This window comes from Ovis canadensis, chromosome 8, assembly GCF_042477335.2.
Source record: "Ovis canadensis isolate MfBH-ARS-UI-01 breed Bighorn chromosome 8, ARS-UI_OviCan_v2, whole genome shotgun sequence".
NCBI classification, from domain to species: Eukaryota; Metazoa; Chordata; class Mammalia; order Artiodactyla; family Bovidae; genus Ovis; species Ovis canadensis.
The window spans coordinates 58623316-58644116 of NC_091252.1; the positions used below are offsets into that span (position 1 = coordinate 58623316).

The window sequence follows — 20801 nt, forward strand, 5'->3', positions numbered from 1 at the left end:
CCTGGGATTCTCCAGGCAAGAACACTGGAGTGGGTTGCCATTTCCTTCTCCAATGCATGAAAGTGAAAAGTGAAAGTGAAGTTGCTCAGTCGTGTCCAACTCCTAGCGACCCCATGGACTGCAGCCTACCAGGTTCCTCCATCCATGGGATTTGCCAGGCAAGAGTACTGGAGTGGGTTGCCATTGCCTTCTCCCATATATAACATACAGCAGTGTTAATTATAATTATTATGCTGTACATTGCATCCCTAGGAATTATAATTGGAAGTTTAACAAATAACTTTAAATTCAGAAATAGTGGAAAAAGTTGGAAAACTACTGACATGGTTTTTTCACTGGATGTCCTGTTGGGACAAATGGGGTCGTAAATAAGGTTTTTGGGTTTTGCTGTATATAGTAAATTCTCTTCCTTTGAGCTACATTTGCAGTGGTTGACTTGCTCTTCAAGAAGTGAGAATTGGGAATGGGCAGCTCCCCTTAAGTTTGCTCTGAGAGTTAATTGCTCCTGTCTCTTGCTACCTTGTCTGGTATGGATGGGGGAGAAATGAATTATAGGTTGCTTCCTGGTAGAGGTAAGGAAAGGATCCACTTACACTTTTTCCTGACTTAACACTGTTTATATTCAGTTGCCAGAAAAAGGGAGAGTCTGTGGTCAGACGTTCCCAGACCTAAATAAACTCTGATACCTTTGATATCTTTGACCTGTGTTTTTTTATTTCTTACCGTTTTTTTTAAGGGATCTACTTAATTGGTGTAATAGGATTGCCCACAGCTTTGACAGTCTGTCTTCATCAGCATCGTTAAATATTTTTCAAGAGGTAAGATATAGTCTTCCTGCTTGTTTTCTCTGTGCTCTGCAAGGCTGCTAATTTCCACTGTTATTTTCTGTCTCTTGACTATTATCAGAAAGTTTTTCTATGGTGTAGGTACTGTGTATATCTCTAGCTAGTTAAAACTGAATTAAAGTTGTCTTAGCGCTAAGTGAGCATGATAAATGTTTTGTGACTCTTGAAATGGGTTACCCCTAATTTCAAATAAGTCTAGTTTGAAATAGAGTAAAACAGATGCTGAAATTAAAGCTTAAATGAAAGGAAAAAATCCCCCAGGTGGTAATACTATTGTAAGGCAAAAAGAGTTTCTAAGATGTTTAGTATTAATTTCTATGTATAATTTCTTAGTCTGTTTGACAGATTTGTATTTGTCTGATCCCACCACTTGCCCCAGCAGGGCCTTTTTAACTTTAGTCCAGAGAAAGGTATGTGGGTTATAAAGTCTGTTCTTGTATGCTGGGCTGGGGGGAAAGTGTGTTGTACAAGAGGGAAGCGCTGTTGAATTACAGCTCTGCCATATTCAGTAAGAACAGAGAGAGATTTATTTCCACCTGGTTAAGAATAAAAGTGGTACCACCTGAAGATCTTTGGGCTCTTAAAACATTGACCCGTTTTGACTATAAAGTGTTACTGTGTCTGTCAGCTAGGATTAAGGAAAGGATAGTGACCTGTTGTGGTGAGTAGTATCTCTGGTGAAGGTACTTTAAGTAGAAAGAACCCTGATTCAGAGCACACACTTAATCAAGCCAGACCCTGAAGTGCTGTGTGCCAGTCCTTGAATCTCCGAAATTTCCTTCCCGTCCTCCTACATTTTTCATCTTCCTACAGGGGGAGGATCTTCTTTAGTCTCTATTTTAGAGAGAGAGAGAGAGAGTGTGTGTGTGTGTGTGTGTGTGTGTGTGTGTGTATGTGTATGTGTGTGTTTGTGTTTGACAGCCCATAAAATTGACTCTCTTAAGGTGTACAATTCAGTGTATTTTAGTATATTTATAGAATTATGCAACGTCACCACTAAGTAATTCTAGAACATTTTCATCACCTCAAAAAGAAACCTTGTAACCATCAACCATCATGCCTATTTTTCTTCTCTCTGCAGCCTTTGACAGTCAATAATCTACCTCCTGTCTATAGATTTGCTTATTCTGGACATTTCATATAAATGAAATCATATATTAGGTGACCCTTTTATCTTCTTTCACTCAGCATATTCTCTTGGTTAATCCATGTTGTAGCATGAGTCAGTACTTCATTCTCTTTATGGCTGAGTAACATTTCATTGTATTGATATACCACATTTCATTTATTCACTCATACGTTAATGGATATTTGGGTGGTTTTCACCTCTCGTGAATAATGCTGCTGTGAACATTTGTGTGCAAGTATTTTATTAATATGGGCTTCCCTGGTGGCTCAGTGGTCAAGAATCTGCCTGCCAGTGCAGGAGACACGGGTTCGATCCTTGGGGCAAGATTCCCTGGAGGAGAAAGTGGCAGTCCACTCTAGTATTCTTGCCTGGGAAATCCCGTGGACAGAGGAGCCTGCTGGGCTGTAGTCCATGGGGTCACAAAAGAATTGGACACTCCTTAGTGACTAAACAACAACAGCATTTTATTAATGTAGAAGTAAAAATGAGAAAATATGGAAAAACAAATGGTAAAAAATATTCTCCCATTCAGAGATTCCCCTGTACTATTAATACCTTGGTGTTTCTCCTTGTGCATCTTTGTCTATGCACATGGAATTAAGAACTCTTTTACTGTATTAGAGCCACGCCCCCCAGCCCCTCATAAAAACCCCACACTACCTTATTGAAGAGATCAGGCCAGTTGTTTTATAGAATGTTTCACCTTTTGGCTTTATCTGGTTGCTTCTTCTCTGTTTTGATACCAACTGGTGTCCTGCAATTCAGTCCAGTTCTGATACTGCCTACCTGGAGGTAGTGTAGACCACACAGGTTCAAGGACTGAGACCTCCACAAGACCATCCCACTTCAGACTCCAGCCACAAGTATTGGAGGCCCACCCACACTTAGGACCAATCAGCTGTAAATTCAGGGGTTCCCACAAACTTCTCAGGTACAGTGATTGTCTCATAGAATTCTCTGGAAGCTCTCTAGTTACTGTACAGGTTACAGTTTTATTATTAAAAATATTACTCAGGAACAGTCAAATGAAAGAGACACATAGGGCAAGATTCCAGGAATCTGAACACAGGCACACCTTTGGAGGCAGGGTGTGCCACCTTCATCATACATCATGTTGTCCACCAGCCCCTCCACCCTCTCCAAGTGTTGGGGATGGAAATTTCAGTTCTCCTGTTTTGAGCTTGGTCTTTCTCGCCTGGCCATTTCCTCTGATAAACTAAGGAAGGGCTCATCTGGAGTTACCTTGCTTAGCATAATAAACCCAGTAGGGCCCATGAAGACTAGTGAATAACAGAAGACACTCCTTAGTCCTGGCAATTCAGAATTTTTGAAAGGCTGTTGTAGGGATTAGGGACAAGCACCAGATAAATTCTTATTACAGCAGAAGACATGTATCTTGGCTTCTCAGTAGCAGCTAAGTACTGGGTTAGGGTAATGACAGTATTCCTTTATTGCACACCAAGAATTTCCCTTTACAGCTCAGAAGTAATCTTCCGGTGTTATCTCCACTGTCTGAGAATCATTTTCCATTACAGAATCATATACCTACTTAGGGATTAATGCTAATTGCTATTTTTGCCTGAATTTTACATTTGCAAACTCAGGGCTGCATGTGTGTGTTTTCCTAATAACCAATATTTTGATAATAAAGCCTTAACATTTTTGGTGTCCTGTCTCTGTTGTGGTAGCATCTTTAAGTCTAGGGTTGGTACCTGATTTGTATTCTCGTTTCAGTCTTTCTTGCAGAAATGTTCCTGTTAGATTTTATGTTCCTTCCTTTTGTGGCCTGGACAGCAGTGCTTTGTCATTAATGTATTGTTTAAGAAGTCAGTTGCTATTTGCCTTGGTTATTTTAATAGGCCCTGGACTGTTTCACAGCAATGCTTTCTAAGCAGACGAGCAAACTGAAAATGGCAGAAGTCATTGGAGGCAAACTGAACATTTCCAAGAAAAAGGTATGTAGTGCTGTTTCTACTTCCTTCTTGAAAGGAAGTTGGGTTATTTAGCTTACTTGGCTGGTCTCTGGCCCTTACCTAGAAAAGCTTTTGCAAAGTTGGTAGTTTCATTGCTGCCTCTCATGGACATAAAACTCACTGTCTCTTGGATAAGTAGTTCTCCCTGTGGTCCGCTTTCTTAAAGTGAGCTGCCTTGTGTTCTTTCTCACACGTGCACCTTATTTACCAGTGTTTAAGGAGCATGTTATTATGTAGGTTCTGGATTCAGGACTGGAACGATGTCTTAGCAAATATTTTAATAAGCCTTCGCATTTCCAAAGCTTCAGTTCAGTTTGGTCGCTTAGTTGTGTCCGACTCTTTGTGACCCCACGGACTGCAGCACACCAGGCTTCCCTCTCCATCACCAACTCCCAGAGCTTGCTCAAACTCATGTCCATTGAGTCAGTGATGCCATCCAATCATCTCATCCTCTGTCGTCCCCTTCTCCTCCCACTTTCAATCTTTCCCAGCATCAGGGTCTTTTCTGGTGAGTCAGTTCTTCGCATCAGGTACCCAAAGTATTGGAGTTTCAGCTTCAGCCTCAGTCCTTCCAATGAATGTTCAGGACTGATTTCCTTTGGATGGACTGGTTGGATCTCCTTGCTGTTGAAGGGACTCTCAAGAGTCTTGTCCAACACCACAGTTCAAAAGCATCATTTCTTTGGTGCTCAGCTTTCTTTATAGTCCAACTCTCACACGCATACATGACTACTGGACAAACCATAGCTTTGACTAGACAGACCTTTGTTAGCAAAGTAACATCTCTGCTTATTAATATGTCTAGGTTGATAATAGCTTTTCTTCCAAGGAGCAAACGTTTTTTAATTTCATGGCTACAGTCACCATCTGCAGTCATTTTAGATCCCCCCAAAATAAAGTCTGTCACTGTTTCCATTGTTTCCATCTGTTTGCGATGAAGTGATTTGACCAGATGCCATGAATGTTGAGTTTTTGAATGTTGAGTTTTAAGCCAGTTTTTTCACTCTCCTCTTTTCACTTTCATCAAGAGGCTCTTTAGTTCTTCTTCACTTTCTGCCATAAGGGGGTATCATCTGCATATCTGAGGTTATTGATGTTTCTCCCAGCAATCTTGATTCCAGCTTGTGCTTCATCCAGCCCAGCATTTCGCAAGATGTACTCTGTATGTAAGTTAAATAAACAGGGTGACAATATGCAGCCTTGACGTACTCCTTTCCCAATTTGGAACCAGTCTGTTGTTCCATGTCTAGTTCTAACTGTTGCTTTTTGACCTGCATACAGATTTCTTAGGAGGCAGGTCAGGTGGTCTGGTATTCCCATCTCTTGAAGAATTTTTAACAGTTGTGAAGAAAACATAGCTGAAGAAAAATTACTTTGATTTTTTTTAGAAGTATCTTTTAGGAGTATAGCTTTTCTTGAGTGTTCACTTTATGGAGGTAGATAGAGGCTTATTTGAATGAATAAATCGTAGTGTTAGGGAACATTCATAATCAGTGTTTTCAAAAACAGAAACTTGGAAAATATTTTAAAATAAAATTAAATGCTAACTTGCCCATCTAGGAAGCCGAAAGTGCTTCTAGAGGGGGCACAATAAGCCTCATGATTTAAGTGTTTGCAGAGTATGCAGAATTTTACTCAGGTAAATCTTTTCCCCTCCCATAGGCAGAATTCTTCTGTCAACTTTACAAACCAGAAATTGTGATCAACGAGCTTGATGTGCAAGTGGGTCGAGTGCGGCTTCTACGAAAACAAAGCGAGGCTGTCCACATACAGAGGTAATCAGAGTTCCAAGCTGAGCTCAGCACTGTGGGGTCACTGGGAACTTGGTGCAAGGAGTATTTGGTCCTGACTTTTTCCTCTGAGTAAAGCACATGTCTGAACTGTGATCTCTCCAGTGTGCCAGACTGGTAAGGAGCAGTGATTTCCCAAAATGTGTCCTGTGAAACTGGATATAAGGAGGTGGAGAGTGGTGATGAGGGTCCTTAGAGATTTGGGACCAGCAAAGGTGTATCTTTGATTTTATTCATTGTAACGTATTTATTTAGTGAAGCATCACTTGGAAGGCAGGCTTGGTCCTAACATTAGTCTTTTAATTCCTTGAAGGCTGGAATTGTGTAAGTTTCTGAGATCTAGTTACCATTTACTAAATATTTGCTGTATTCCTGACATTGTGCTCAGTGCTGTTTTGCGTGTTTTTGCATGTGGTTATAGTAATCCTATGAATTAATGTGTGTGTTAGCGCCCTAGGACTCTCCTCACAAATTAACCAGAAACTTGATTCATGTATGCATGCATGCTAAGTCGCCTTAGTCATACCCAACTCTTTTCAACCCCATGGACTATAGCCTGCCAGGCTCCTCTATCCATGGGGTTCTCCAGGCAAGAATACTGGAGTAGGTTGCCATTTCCTTCTCCAGGGAATCTTCCCGACCCAGGGACCGAACCTGGGTCTCTTGTGTCTCCTGCTTTAACGTGGGTTCTGTACCACTAGGGCCATAAACTTGATGGTTTGCCATAAGCATTTCTTCTCAGTTCTGGAGGCTGGAAGGCTGAAACCCAGGTGCTGGCAGGGCCACGTTCCCTCTGAAGGCGCTTGCCTCTTCCTGGCTTCTGATGGCGTGCACTAGTCCTTGGTGTTCCTTACCTTGTAGCTGCTTCAGTTCAGTCTCTGACTCCATTGTCTTATGGTCTTCTTCCCTGTGTGTCTTTTTTGTGTTTCTAAATTTCTCTTTCTGTATGAGAACACGGGCCATTGGATTTAAGACCAGCCCTTAAGTCCAATACAGTATGATTTTTATGTTATTATTCCTGTAAAGACCTTTTTCCCAAATAAGGTCACATTCACTGGGTGGACATGAATTTGTGGGGGACTTACTGCAACTAGTAAGTGGTGTTGTCCAGATTGTACAGATTAGGAAACCAAGGCTAAGAGAGGTTAAGTAATTTGCCCAAGATGACATAGGTAGTGCAGATGTTTTATCTTGTCGGTGTTTTGAATTTCTAGAGCCTAGTGAAGTACTGGGTATGTAAATGCTCCATGTTTATAGAATGAATTCTGCAGTTCTTATGTTGCGCAGTATCCCATGCAATGTGAAGACAGTCCCTTCTCGAGTTGTCTCGCTTGTCGAGTCTGGTTCCTCAGAACAGTGCTGAGAGACGCTCGCAGCTTGCCTCTCCAGCTGCTTACGCGCTTTCACCTCCCCAGGGAGAAGTTCGCCTTTGCTGCTGTGAGGCCATCCTCTATCCTTATCGAGCAGCTCGCGGTGTGTGTCAGCAAAGGGGAGCCTGTGTTGCTGGTGGGAGAAACTGGAACTGGCAAAACCTCCACAGTCCAGTATTTGGCTCACATTACAGGTAACTCCTGGAGAGGATGCACTCTGCCCTAGACAATAGACATTTCATTTCATACCAACTGCCTTTTTAAAAACTAGAGTCCAAAGAATATTGGAACTTAAAAAGTGCCACAGCTCTATTTCCCCTGGAGATAAGCACTGGAATCTTTTTCCCTGGAAACAATGTAATCTCTCCCCCTGGAAATAACTACTATTAACATGTTGGTATTAATTTTTTTTCAGTTCTAATCTATGGCCTGCACATACATAGTGCTTTGGTTTTGTTTTGAAACAGATGGGATCCTTCCCTGTATTGTGTTTAGTTAAGCACATTGATCATCTTTAAAAACAGAACTGCTTCATTCCTGTTCTGATGTCTAAATTAATATTTCACACTAGATATGTATTTAGTTCTAATTCATAGACATTGACTTACTGAAGGATTGTTTCGTTGTTATTTTCAGTTACCTGATGCTAGAGCAGTGAATCTTTCATTCTCTCTGGGTTAGATTATAATTTTGAACAGTCAAGATTCTGAAAATAAAATGAGGGGTCAGAGGAAGTGCGCATTAAAAGATTTGCCCATGCCTGTGTTCGCACATCCTTAAGGATCACAGTGGATAGTCAGTCTTTGCATTTTCAGAATAACTCTTTATACCCTTTTTTACTTAAAGGCCACCGTTTGAGAGTTGTGAATATGAATCAGCAAAGTGACACTGCAGATTTGCTGGGAGGGTAAGTATGGTTTTAAACCTTTTTCCTGTTATTTCGTGTTCACTGCTTGAGGTAAGAAACACTTCTTTCCTATTAAGCTCAATACTAACCTTGGAAGAATGTTCAACAACTTGCCCTCCGTGCCTACCCCAGCAGGATATTTATTAGGGTTTATTAAGGAACTCTTGGGTATGTAGATGTTTCTCTTCATTTTAAAGAGTTTTTGAGGTTCTTGCTCTCAGAGATCCTGCTGAGGGTGTGGGGTGGGGGCTGGAATATAAAGGCGAGTATGCAATCAACTGTGGATAACAACAAACTGTGGAAAATTTTTAAAGAGATGGGAATACCAGACCACCTGACCTGCCTCCTGAGAAATCTGTATGCAGGTCAAGAAGTAACAGTTAGAACTGGACATGAAACAACAAACTGGTTCCAAATCAGGAAAGGAGTACGTCAAGGTTGCATATTGTCACCCTCCTTATTTAACCTATATGCAGAGTACATCATGCGAAATGCTGGGCTGGAAGAAGCACAACCTGGAATCAAGATTGCCGGGAGAAATATCAATAACCTCAGATATGCAGATGACACCACCCTTATGGCAGAAAACGAAGAAGAACTAAAGAGCCTCTTGATGAAAGTGAAAGAGGAGAGTGAAAAAGTTGGCTTAAAACTCAACATTCAGAAAGCTAAGATCATGGCATCAGGTCCCATCACTTCATGGCAAATAGATGGGAAACAGTGACAGACTTTATTTTTGGGGGCTCCAAAATCACTGCAGATGGTGACTGCAGCCATGAAATTAAAAAACGCTTGCTCCTTGGAAGAAAAGTTATGACCATATGACAGCATATCAGTAAGCAGAGATTGCTAGAGATTGTCTAGTCCAAGCTATGATTTTTCCAGTAGTCATGTATGGATGTGAGAGTTGGACTATAAAGAAAGCTGAGTGCCAAAGAATTGATGCTTTTGAACTGTGGTATTGGAAAAGACTCTTGAGAGTCCCGTGAACAGCGAGGAGATCCAACCAGTCCATCCTAAAGGAAATCAGTCCTGAACATTCATTGAAAGGACTGAGGCTGAAGCTGAAACTCCAAAACTTTGTCTACCTGATGCGAAGAACTGCCTTATTTGAAAAGACCCTGATGCTGGGAAAGATTGAAGGTGGGAGGAGAGGGGGACAACAGAGGATAAGATGGTTGGATGGCATCACTGACTCTATGGACGTGAGTTTGAGCAAGCTCCGGGAGTTGGTGATGGAGAGGGAAGCCTGATGTGCTGTAGTCCATGGGGTTGCAAAGAGTCAGACACGACTGAGCAACTGAACTGAACTGAATGCAGTTAAGTAATATTTACCTGAAGAGTATGTTCTTGAGTTATGCTGCCTTCAAGTGAGAGTCTCCTGCAATTTGTTTATCTTTGAAAGGTTAAGTAGCCTCCACTTGGTTAAATGAAACTTCACTGTGGTCAATTAAATGCCCTTCTTCCTTTTGATGTTTTTGAATATGTTAGTTTTTGAACAATTTTAATATGTGCTGAAGGCTGTAAAACTGATAGATGCTATTGGCATACCTTATGTTGAATGATACTAGGATCTGTCCCATTAGTTCTAAACAGTTGCTTGCACAAATCCTTAGAAGCATAGAACAATAGAAGTTATTGTTCTTTTTTCTCTTTATGGTATCTACGAGAAGCTCTTTAATTTACTTTTTTTTTTTTAAAGGACACTTTATACTGTAGCATTATTTTTACTTTTGCTCTTTCCAGTCTCTATACCTTCCTGCTCTGGGTGGAGTGCTAGTGTGGAATCCTGCTTCCTTTTGTGCTTCTCATTTTCTTACCGTCCGGGCCCTTAAATTCTGCTCTACACATACCTTGACGATGTATTTTAAATCTCTATACTGTCTTAAAATCTGTCAGCTGAGACTTAACCTCTCTTACTCCAGTTCTTCTTTCACTGTTTTTCCTCAGTGGTCTTTTCTACTTTGCTTTTATGTTACTTCTGTTCAGTTAATTGACAGTCTCCCCTTTCCCTCGTTGTGGTACTTGCAGTGTGTTCTTAGTAATAAATGGAATTTGTTATTTAACTAGAATGCCTGTTGTTGTTGTTTAGTTGCTCAGTCGTGTCCAACTCTTAGCAACCCCCTGGACTGTCACCCGCCAGGGTCCTCTGTCCATGAGATTTTCCAGGCAAGAATACTGGAGTGGGTTGCCATTTCCTTCCCCAAGTATGTCTGTACTACTGTCTATTTCTACTCTGTATTCTGTAATGCTCTACAGTTAAGTGTAGCTAACACAGATGGCATTGTTCTTACACTAATTGAACATAGGCTGTATCAGTCTCATTTAAGAATTTGTAGTAAATGGCAACCTACTCCAGTGTTCTTGCCTGGAGAATCCTGAAGACGGGGGAGCCTGGTGAGCTGCCATCTATGGGGTCGCACAGAGTCGGACACGACTGAAGCGACTTAGCAGCAGCAGCAGCAGTGTTATATCAGCCATTGCAAATAGTGTTTTCTTCTTTAATTCCTTTCTGTTTTAAATGCAAGTAGTTTTAAATGTAGGGAGTACACATTGTGCCCTGATGCAATTGATAATACAAAAGGTTGAAAGCAGAATGTGGTAACTGGAATTTTATTTTTGGTGCTAACTTATTAGTAGGTTAGCATCAGTAATCAAAAGAAAACTTAGATACAATTCAGTTTTTGTATGGCTGGAAGTATACCTTATCTTCTGTCCTTTTGTATTACTGACAAGCGGTGTGTAAGTCACATCTTTTAATATATATCTTAGATGTATGAATGACTGCTTAAGAGTCTTTGTGTATAAAATTTGAAGAACAAAAATGATTTTATTAATTAAAAGGCAAGAGTATGGAAGACAAAGGAGTGGGTAGGGAGAAGGGGTATAGAAACCTTCATAGTTCTATTTTGGGAATGTGTGGTTAGTTTTATCTAACTATGAAACTGGTTTTATGTTTATTAATAATTTGTTTATTAAACATTTTGCATTTATCAAATACTATGGTGAAAGATAAAAGAAATTTATAGTCCTAATTAGTCTGACTTGCAAATCTGGATCCTTTTGATTGTTTTTTTCAAAAGTTATAATTCAGGATAAATACATTTTTTAAGAGTAAGGCCTTCAAGGCCATCAGGCACTTGAGCTGCATTCCTGCAGATTGCCTTGTGAGTTTTGTTTGCATATGTACCCACTTATTTTTTTGATTAATGTTAATGTGGTATATCTTTCCCCTCACTTTTAACTCATTTTTGTCCTATTTAAAGTAGATTCTGATAAATAGCACATAGACCTACAGATTACCTGAGAGTAGAAAAGTCAACCAAATTCCAACAGCACTGGGTTGAGAGAGCTTATGGGACTCTGTAGAAAAGAGTAGATGATACAGAGGACTTAAATGAAACAGATAAAACCATTCCAGAAAATGAAAGTCTGCACTAAACGGCCAGACACAGAACACACATTCACAGTGCTGGAAATGGAGTTGGGAGGGGCAGCCTCTGAAGGAGAAACAGGCTTATAGGGACGGGGCGGGGTCCTTGGAGAAGTCGACAATGATGGAAAGGAGAAATGCAAGGAAAATTAAAGATCTTACAGAAATAGAAATAAAATGGCCAGCCTGCATTCTCCTCTCCCCCAAGGAAGCATCATCCATGAAGGAAACGGCACAGGAGATAGCAGGGCACAGGAGCCTGCTCTCAGACTCAGAATCCTGGTCCCAAAGGCGGGGAAGCGTTTGCCTTCTCAGTTACTCATCACGTGCTGTTTCCTGTTTCTTCTGCACTTGATGTTCTTTCATGGATGGTCATTTTGGAGTGTCATTTTCTTTTGTTCTAGTCATTTTCAAGTGAACTCTTGTTTGTGGCCTCCATGTATCGTGTATGTAACAGGTAGACCCTGAGTGACTGTCCATGAGGGCCAGGTGCTCTAGACCTCCTTCTCTTGGCCTTCAGGTTGCTCCTGAGGCAGCCTGAGGTATCAAAAGATACCTTGGAAATTCTAGTCTCAGTTCATAGTTTGATTCATCACCAACCTATGACAGGTTGGTTTCCATTGAGTGTTTTTGTTAGTTTATTTTTATTTTCAGCAAGCTGTATATATGTATGTTCATTTTCGCCATCATTTGAAGCATTTATTGACTTAACCGGCCAATATGCCTTCAATTTTAAATGAACAAGCTTTTTTCTTAAGGAGCCCAGACTAATTTGAAATATAAAGCCATTTCTTTCATGAATTCAGTTCACTGATCTAGTTACTAGTTGTAGTAATTATAACAGGTTGCTCTTCAATGGCATTCCTGTGCCAGGCCCTCTTTTGAGTTTTTACCTGTTCACTCACTTAGCTGTCTTAACAACCTGTTCATTATTCCCATTTACACATAAGGGACCTGAGGCTCACAAGGATTAAGTGCTTTGTTCAAAGTAATGGCTAGTCTGTGACTTGAACCCAGCTGTCTGCCTGAGGATCTACCTTCTTCATCATCACTCTGCTGCCTCAGTTAGCTTTGGATCCCATTTATTCCCTCATCTTTAAGACTAGCTATTTTATTTAAATAGCATTTGTATTTTGCTTAATTTCTCAACATTCTGCTGTTGACATTCTGGCTCATCGTCCTCTGCCTAGTCCAGCATAGGGCTTTCATCTTTCCTTCTCCTCCTGCCTCTCTTCCGTTTGGTAGATGGATGTGATTCTGTGATAGTGTGATCAGATTACATCACTCTCTTCCTCACTGACTTCAGTCCATGTGGAAGGTACTACAAACCCTTCATCACCTCTCCAGGGCACTTCTCTCTCTCCTTCCTTCAGCTCTGCTGCCTTGCCAACCACACTGCCCTCCGTGTTTCTGTTTCCTCTGTCACCTCCCCTGCCACCCCAGGGGTATTTACTTAGCCAAACCCTTTCTTGTTTGATTGCCTTCAAATTCCCATCTTTAACACAGCCTCCTCTGACCATCACAGCTAAAGTACTAAAATCTTCTTTCACCCCCTCTGCTTTCATTTTGTCTACTGGCACACCAGTTTCTACTTGATATTTTATACTAGTAGGGATCTTCCTCTATTGTCTTTTTGGTTAGATTGTAAGCTCCTGAGGGGCAAGAGCTGGTGGGTCTTGTTTACTCAGTGCCGAACCCTAGAGGTGCTCAGTAAATCTCAGTGGAATGAATGGAGTAAAGGAATGTTTTTACTAATTAATGGGTCAGTGCTTACTGGGAAGCGAAGTTAAGTTTGTGAAGTTCTTATACTTTCTCTGAAATCAGACTTTTCCATGTAGATGCTCAGTTTCAGGGCACTGGGTTCACTTGTCTCATTGTTCCTCCTCAGGCCAGTGAGTAAATAGTATCCATGATTCTCCAATTGTACTTGCTTGTTTTGAAACACTTTGATACTGTTTCGGTTCTCAAATTATATTTCTTGGAAACAAAATTGAGGTTATCATCCCTGAATTGTAGTATTTAGTATCCTAGGCTGAAGAAAATTGTACGCTTGATCTTGTATAATCTTCCAGAATGATTAGTGCTGCTTGGGCAATTTACCTTAAATCTAGCCAGAGCAGTGTTTCTTGACTCTTATTAACTTCTCCCCACCCCTAGTAGTAAATTTTAATTTAAATGAATGAATTCCCTAATTTCCCAACCAGAAAAATAAAATGCTAAGAAATAAAAGGGAATCTTAATGCTCAGAAATAAATAGTTGAGCTTTGGAGGGTCACAAATGTCTAAAAAAAATTTTTTTTTTACTGTCCCCCTCCCCCAATTTTTAATCTCTTTGAGAGCAGTCTCTTATGTTAAAGTAAGTACAAGATGCTTAAGTAAATCAATTTCAGATGTTATATTTTTTTCTAAAATATCTCAAAAACATTTTGGTCACTCTTAATAAAATATGGTTTATCATTAAATATACATGATGATTATTTAAATGTGTTAGTAAAATAAATGACATGCCTCTCACTACCCAGTTTGGAACTTCAAATTTTTTCATAATTTGGTTATCTAATGATTACCTTTAGCGTAGACCCTTCAAACACATGGGGAAAAAATAGATCATAATTTAAAAATTTAACATAGATTTTAAGTATTTTGCTGTTGTTTCTGATTTTGATGTAGAAGAAATCTTAACACCTATTCCTGTTTTCTTAGGTATACTTCCCCGTTTCTGTTAGCTTCAGAAGTTTGTGAATCACATATCTGCCTTTGTTTCAGTTACAAGCCAGTGGACCATAAGCTTATTTGGCTGCCTTTACGGGAGGCATTTGAAGAACTCTTTGTTCAGACATTTTCGAAGAAGCAAAACTTTACATTCTTGGGACACATTCAGACGTGTTACAGGCAGAAACGGTGGCAAGATCTCCTGAAGCTAATGCAGCATGTGCACAAGTCAGCTGTCAACAAGCATGGGACAGAGAGTGAGACTGGTAGGTGGCAGACCAGGCTGCTGGTGGGAGGTCATGGCTGGAGTCTAACAAGCAGAATTAGGAGAGGAGTTTGGGGCAGAATGATGCAATACGAATTAGGGATTGCTGGGACTTAGGGCAAACATGACTAATGCTGAAGTATTGTTGCTCCTGGGATTCAGCAAGATTTCTGTTAAAGTCAATGGTTGGTGGTGTTGATGTACAAGTACCACTTAGTGATCAGTAAGTCACGAATGCTTAGAAGAAAAGATTATTTCCAGAAAACTGGATTCCACCATGAATGGGGCTTTTGGTGGCTTAGTCTCTACTTTCTCATCTATTAAGTGGGAATAGTGAGATTAAATGAGTTATCTAATGCATATGCATATAAATGAACTGGCCAGTATGGTGGCTGCATATGGTTGGCATTGTGTAAGCATTTGGACTTAACTTTTTACACTTCTGAGATGTGATTTGTGTGTGTGTTTTGTTAATTATGTGGTTTAAGTTATCTATATTGTGATGCAAAATGTATTTTTAATTCTTGTGTTTATTCTTCTCTAGGGTCACTACTGAAAGAGAAGTGGGAAGCATTTGGTCTTAGACTCAACCATGCCCAACAACAGATGAAAATGACTGAGAATGCCCTATTGTTTGCATTTGTAGAGGTATTTTGCTTTGATTGTTTAGGTTAAGGGAATGTTGATTTGATGCAAAATGCAAGTTAAAGAGGCTACTGTTCTGTCTTCTCCTCATGTTGACATTTTAAGGCTTGTTGCTTAGAACAGTAAACACTTAATGAAAGAATTCTTTGGGGGGTGTTAAATGTCTCTTTATAGATGTGATAAAGTCTTTTTTATATAGTTTAAGATTTTAATTAATTTTGGCTGTGCTGGACCCTCACTGCTGCCTGGGCTTTTCTCGAATTGCGGTGATGGGGGCTCCTCTCTAGTTGCAGTGCCCGGGCTCCACATCATGGTGGCCTCTCTTGCTGTGCAGCACAAGCTCTAGCTGCAAGGCCTCCGTTGCTGTTGCTCCCAGGCTCTAGAGCGCAGGCTCAGTACTTATGGTGCAAGGCCTTAGTTGCTCTGTGGCATGTTGGATCTTCCCAGGTCAGGGATCAAACCCGTGTCTCCTGCATTGGCAAGGCAGACTCTTCTCCACAGAACCCCCAGGGAAGCCCAAAATTGTGTGTTCATGAGCACTGTCATTATTTTGTAAGATGCAGTTGAGGATAATTCGTGAATTTTTTATTGTTTTGTAGCTGTGTTTGTGTTTGTGGGTGGGAGGTGGATTTGGATCCATTCATGTGGGCTACATTTTTTATTCCAGTGCATGAGCAGTTGTACTGTTTTCTGTCCTGTGACCTTGCAGGATCAGTGTAATTGAATATTTGTGACTTAAGTTTTTTTTATATTTTTATTAAAGAAAATCGCGATAGTCTTCAGACCTCTCACCCTAAGGGTGATGCAAGAATCTTACTTGAGATGATGTCTTAATGAGAGAGAGGTCCTTCAACCATATATCTGTTGTTGTGGAGAATTTAGACATCGGCTCTTCATCTTATTACAATTGTTTTTAAAATAATCAATGAAATTATCAAGTGCTGTCAAAATAGGGTTTATACCTATTTCATGACTTGGCATCACACTGAAGTTCCATACATTTGGTCTGTTTGTTTTTTTTGTTTTTTTTTTTGTTTTTTTTTACTTATAGAAGATTCTTTATTAGGAGCACCGTGAAAGCAAAAGTATAAAACACTTAAATAACACTAAAACATTCTGATATGTCAGTTGAATGGATTATAAGGTTTGTTTTTCAGTGCTTTTGAAAATAGAACTTCAAGAGATAAAATCAGGAGGAGAGGTTCATTTTTACATTCTTCAGAAACTGTGAAGACTCTATATTACAACTACTGCACACTCTTGGTCATTTATCTTTTCTTGGTGTACTTACAGCCTTACCCTGTGTTTATTTTGGTTGCTTTTAGTAGCCATTTGGATGCTTTTAAACATCTGAATACATTGTAGGTTTCTGTTTACCTCACCATCCATATAATGCAGTGGTCTAGGTTATTGCATCTCACTCTTAGGCTCAAAGATATTTCTTTGACCTTTTTGGACATTTGAAAAAAGTTAACTTGACCTTAGCTCTGGTGGCCATTTGGCACCATTGGCATCAAGGCATAAGCTCATCAGGCAGGAGCAGTTTGCCCCTGCCTCTGCTCTAACCCTGCTCTCATAACTGCTGTTGGTGAGTGTGTCTGCATCTGAAATGGATCCCTGACATTTGATTTCATCTTCTAGGGTACATTAGCTCAGGCCGTGAAGAGAGGAGAGTGGATTTTGTTGGATGAGATTAACCTGGCTGCTCCAGAAACTTTAGAATGTCTGAGTGGTTTGCTTGAAGGCTCCTCTGGCTCCCTGGTGTTGCTGGATCGAGGAGACACAGGTAGCTCTTGATCCTCCTGGGGCTGGACTTGACGCGAGGCCATTTGACCTCTTTAAAGTAGTGTTCTTTCAGTTAGGCAGATTGCATGGGCCTCTCAGTGTGATTTATTTATTCTGTAGATAGTAATTCTATGCAGAGTCTTACTGTTAGGTGTTACAGGAATGAAAAAAATAAAATAATTTGTCAAAGCATTTGGATAGTGGGTAATAAAGCACACTCACTCAGTGACAAAATACACACTGGTGAATAGGTGATGAAACATAAATAGCACGGATAACCACACCATAAGAGATGGTAGAATGGCAGCTTAAAATTAGGTTGTATACATAGATCTGGAAACTGATTTCAGTGGGGTTTCACCAAAGGCAGAGATGGTTGAGCAGCCAGTAGTACCACCCTTGCTGAGCCTTGAGACAGACTGATTCACCCGAGGGCTCAGTGGAGTTAGTCTTCCCCCATCACTTACTGTTACAAGTTATTGAGAAGTTATAGTTTTCTTTTAACAGAACCGCTGGTTCGTCACCCCGACTTCCGTTTATTTGCATGTATGAATCCAGCAACTGATGTAGGCAAAAGAAATCTCCCACCAGGAATAAGAAACAGGTAAGGGGACATGGCCTGGTAACTGTAGACAGTTTTAAAATTAAGTTCTCTTGATTTATTGATTGGTAGTAGTAATATAATCAACCCTCATAACAATGCTTGAAATTTCTTGACTGCTGATAGAGGAATATTCTTATTTGTCATACTTTTCTTTCTATAGGTGGTAGGAATACAGAAAACTCTTAAAACACTAGGGAATATTTTCCTTTGGGTTGTTAATTTGACATTTAATGGTAGTTAATCCATTTGATGGGCTGGATATTGTTGAAAACAGAAATCTTTCCTTCTTCAAATAGCCCTTTGGCTATTAGAAAACCTTCATATAAGGAACTAACAGTATCTCATATAAGGTGCATGTTAGGATGAGTCTTTTTGGATCAGGCTAACAATTTGTAAAAGGACATTAAGTTTCAGTTTTCATCTTTAAACATTCAGTAACAGGGGAAAGATTTTTATGTATGTAGCACTGGAAAAAGATATATGAGCTTGTTTGTTGTTGGTAACCTATTGAATCTAAGTTTTAAAATAGTGTTAAAACTTTATTAAATCTCTTCCCACATAATAAAATAATAAAATAGTAATAATATAATAAAAACTTGGGCAAATTTTATCTACCATGAGTTGTATTTTCCTTTGCTGCAACTATTAATTTTTGACGTTGAGGGGACTTTGTTGTTGTTGTTGTATGTACTTTTTGTTACATGTAGTTGTGATCAAGAACACATTCTGAGATTAAGAATAAGGATGTGTGTTCAGTCACTCAGTCGTGTCCAACCCTTTTACAACCCCATGGACTGTAGCCCGCCAGGTTCCTCTGCCCATGGAATTTCCCAGGCAAGAATGCTGGAGTGGGGTTGCCATTTCCTGCTCCAGGGGATCTTCCCAACATAGGGATCAAACTTGCGTCTCCTGTGTCTCCTGCATTGGCAGGCAGATTCTTTATCACTGTGCCACCTGGGAAGCCCGAGTATGAGGAAGAATAAGCCTTATTTTTGTTAACTGTTTTTGCAAGGGCTGTTTGATTTTTGTCTCAAAGTAGTAGTAGTTATAGTGTATATTTTGGGTAATAGTTACGTTATTTTCTATTTTGTTATGATCAATCTGTATCCCAAGTTGAAAGGCTTTCATAATTCATATTACAAGTGGGTAAAATGAGTTGACATAACTTTTGTCTTGTGTTTTTCTTTGTTAAGATAGATGTATTAACTTCCTCAATATGGTAATAATGGAATAATTGTCTTACAGGTTCACAGAACTTTATGTAGAAGAATTAGAAAGTAAAGAAGACTTACAGATTCTTATTGTGGATTATCTGAAAGGCTTGAGTGTGAATAAGAACACAGTGCAAGGAATCATAACGTGCGTTCTCTCTGGTTTCTCTTTATAAACTTTTCCTCTGAACAGAAAAATGTGTCTCATGCATATAAATTTTCTTCTTTTGCTTCTAACAAGAGAAGACTGATGGAAGGATTATTTAGACTTTATTTTTAAAGCTGGAAAATATGGACTCCCTTGGATTTTCCTAAGGAAGCTATTGAGTTGGCCAAAAAGTTCATTTGGGTTTTTCTGTAAGATGGTAGAGAAAAACTCAAACTTTTTGGCCAATGTAGTACATACAGAGCTTATAAATCACTGTCTATGAAAATATGTAACAGATAATACTCTCCTAATTACTTCTGTATTCACAGCTGAGAGTTTTGAGTCCTTGGAGGATTCAAATTCTTTGAGGAGATATAAATAGTATTTTGATTTGCCTTGGTGAAATCCTTTGTGCAGTGCACATGTTAGCCATAAAAGTGGGCAAAGCATGATATAATTGATTGGGTCTGATTTGGAACTAATAGGGCTTAGCTGAATGATCTATAGAGTGGTGGTGTGGCTTGGTGCTTTTGAGTCTTGTTCCTCTTTTTTGCATGCCATGTGGAGAGGGTATAGTCTTTGTATCAGACACCCTGGATTCTAGTGCTGGCTCTGTCAAACTAATTCTGTCATCTGGGGCATGTCACTTAGTTTTCTCTGTGTCCTCTAAAATGAAACATACATTACGTGAAGGTTTTGAAGTTAGATCATGTTAGTGTTTTACTTTGCTTTTTGTGCTTTGTTCTTTTTTTTATCTTTTTTAATACAAATAGTTATTGAGTTGCTTAGGTGCTAGGAGTACAGCTGTAGATAAAACAGAATCTTTGTTCTTTTCATGGAGCTTTAATTCTGCAGGTGAAGATAACCAATAAATATTTTTGTTATTTTTGGTTGTGATAAGTGAAGAAAAATAACACATAAAATGTCAGTTAGAAAATAAGACGTGGAGCCCTGTTTTAAATAGGTTAGTCAAGGAGACATTTGTCAAAGGGCTTTGGAATGGTTTATCACACCACATTTTAAAATCTGAGTTTTGTTAGCCAAGAAATAGTACAGATATTCAGAAAGCTGGGGATAAAGCAGTGTGGCTCTTATAAGTGCTGATAGTACAAGAGGTGCATGTTCCATATGTAAAAACTCACACTGGAATATAGATTCTTTCTACAAAAGAAAGGATATCTAGCTAGATTGACAAGAGGCAAGCCAGATCCCATTTGGGCAAGAACCTGAGTTTTATCTCTGACACACACTTGGTTACAATTGATTTTGTGGTCTCTGCTTATGAATTATCATGAATTTTTGAGTTTTGCATTTGATGTTTCCATCTGAAATTTCCATCTGGTCACCTTCTGAACTTCTAATATATGTGGTAATGAAAGTAGACATGGTCACCGGTTATCAGTCTTTTTACAACTTTGTCATTGTTGGTTATAGCCATATTTGTAGACTTTAAAAAACACCATGACTTTTGTTTTCTGTGTGCTTGCCCATCACCACTAGAGTTTATACAGGGATTTCACATGACTCTCATATTAAAGCCAACTCTGGAACCCTGTGTTAGGATTCCAAAGCTTCTTGCTAAGTACCTCTTAAATCTCCCTGTCTTTTCCTTAAGAGTCAGAGATTTCTCACCTCTCCTCTTTCCATCCTGAAGGAAACTGGTCCATCTTCATTTTATTATTTTTTGATAGCAAGTTTTATGTAAGCTTGGCCACTTAATCTATAAAAATGACTCAGCCCTTCTGTAGAAGAAACAGGAACAACAGCAAAATAATAACACTTATTGGTTACTGAAATAAATCTGAGCTGCATTCTCTTTGTAGCTTCTACACTGCTGTGAGGAAAGAGTCTGGAACAAAATTGGTGGATGGGACCGGCCACAGACCTCACTACAGCCTTCGGACTCTGTGTAGGGCCCTGCGATTTGCAGCTTCCAATCCGTGTGGCAACATACAGCGGTCGCTCTATGAGGTCTGTGTACAGC

At 39.6% G+C, this 20801-nt stretch overlaps 1 protein-coding gene across 1 annotated transcript in view; it reads left to right on the plus strand.

Moving 5' to 3' along the window:
- MDN1 (midasin AAA ATPase 1) overlaps window positions 1–20801 on the plus strand; it is a 145579-nt gene that overhangs the window by 31108 nt on the left and 93670 nt on the right. Inside the window, exons 11-21 of the mRNA XM_069598273.1 lie at window positions 737–818; window positions 3834–3929; window positions 5610–5722; window positions 7153–7301; window positions 7954–8014; window positions 14214–14425; window positions 14969–15072; window positions 16711–16855; window positions 17362–17458; window positions 18704–18817; window positions 20641–20788. Of these exons, the coding sequence (XP_069454374.1) occupies window positions 737–818; window positions 3834–3929; window positions 5610–5722; window positions 7153–7301; window positions 7954–8014; window positions 14214–14425; window positions 14969–15072; window positions 16711–16855; window positions 17362–17458; window positions 18704–18817; window positions 20641–20788 (1321 nt within the window). The remainder of the gene's footprint in view (window positions 1–736; window positions 819–3833; window positions 3930–5609; window positions 5723–7152; window positions 7302–7953; window positions 8015–14213; window positions 14426–14968; window positions 15073–16710; window positions 16856–17361; window positions 17459–18703; window positions 18818–20640; window positions 20789–20801) is intronic.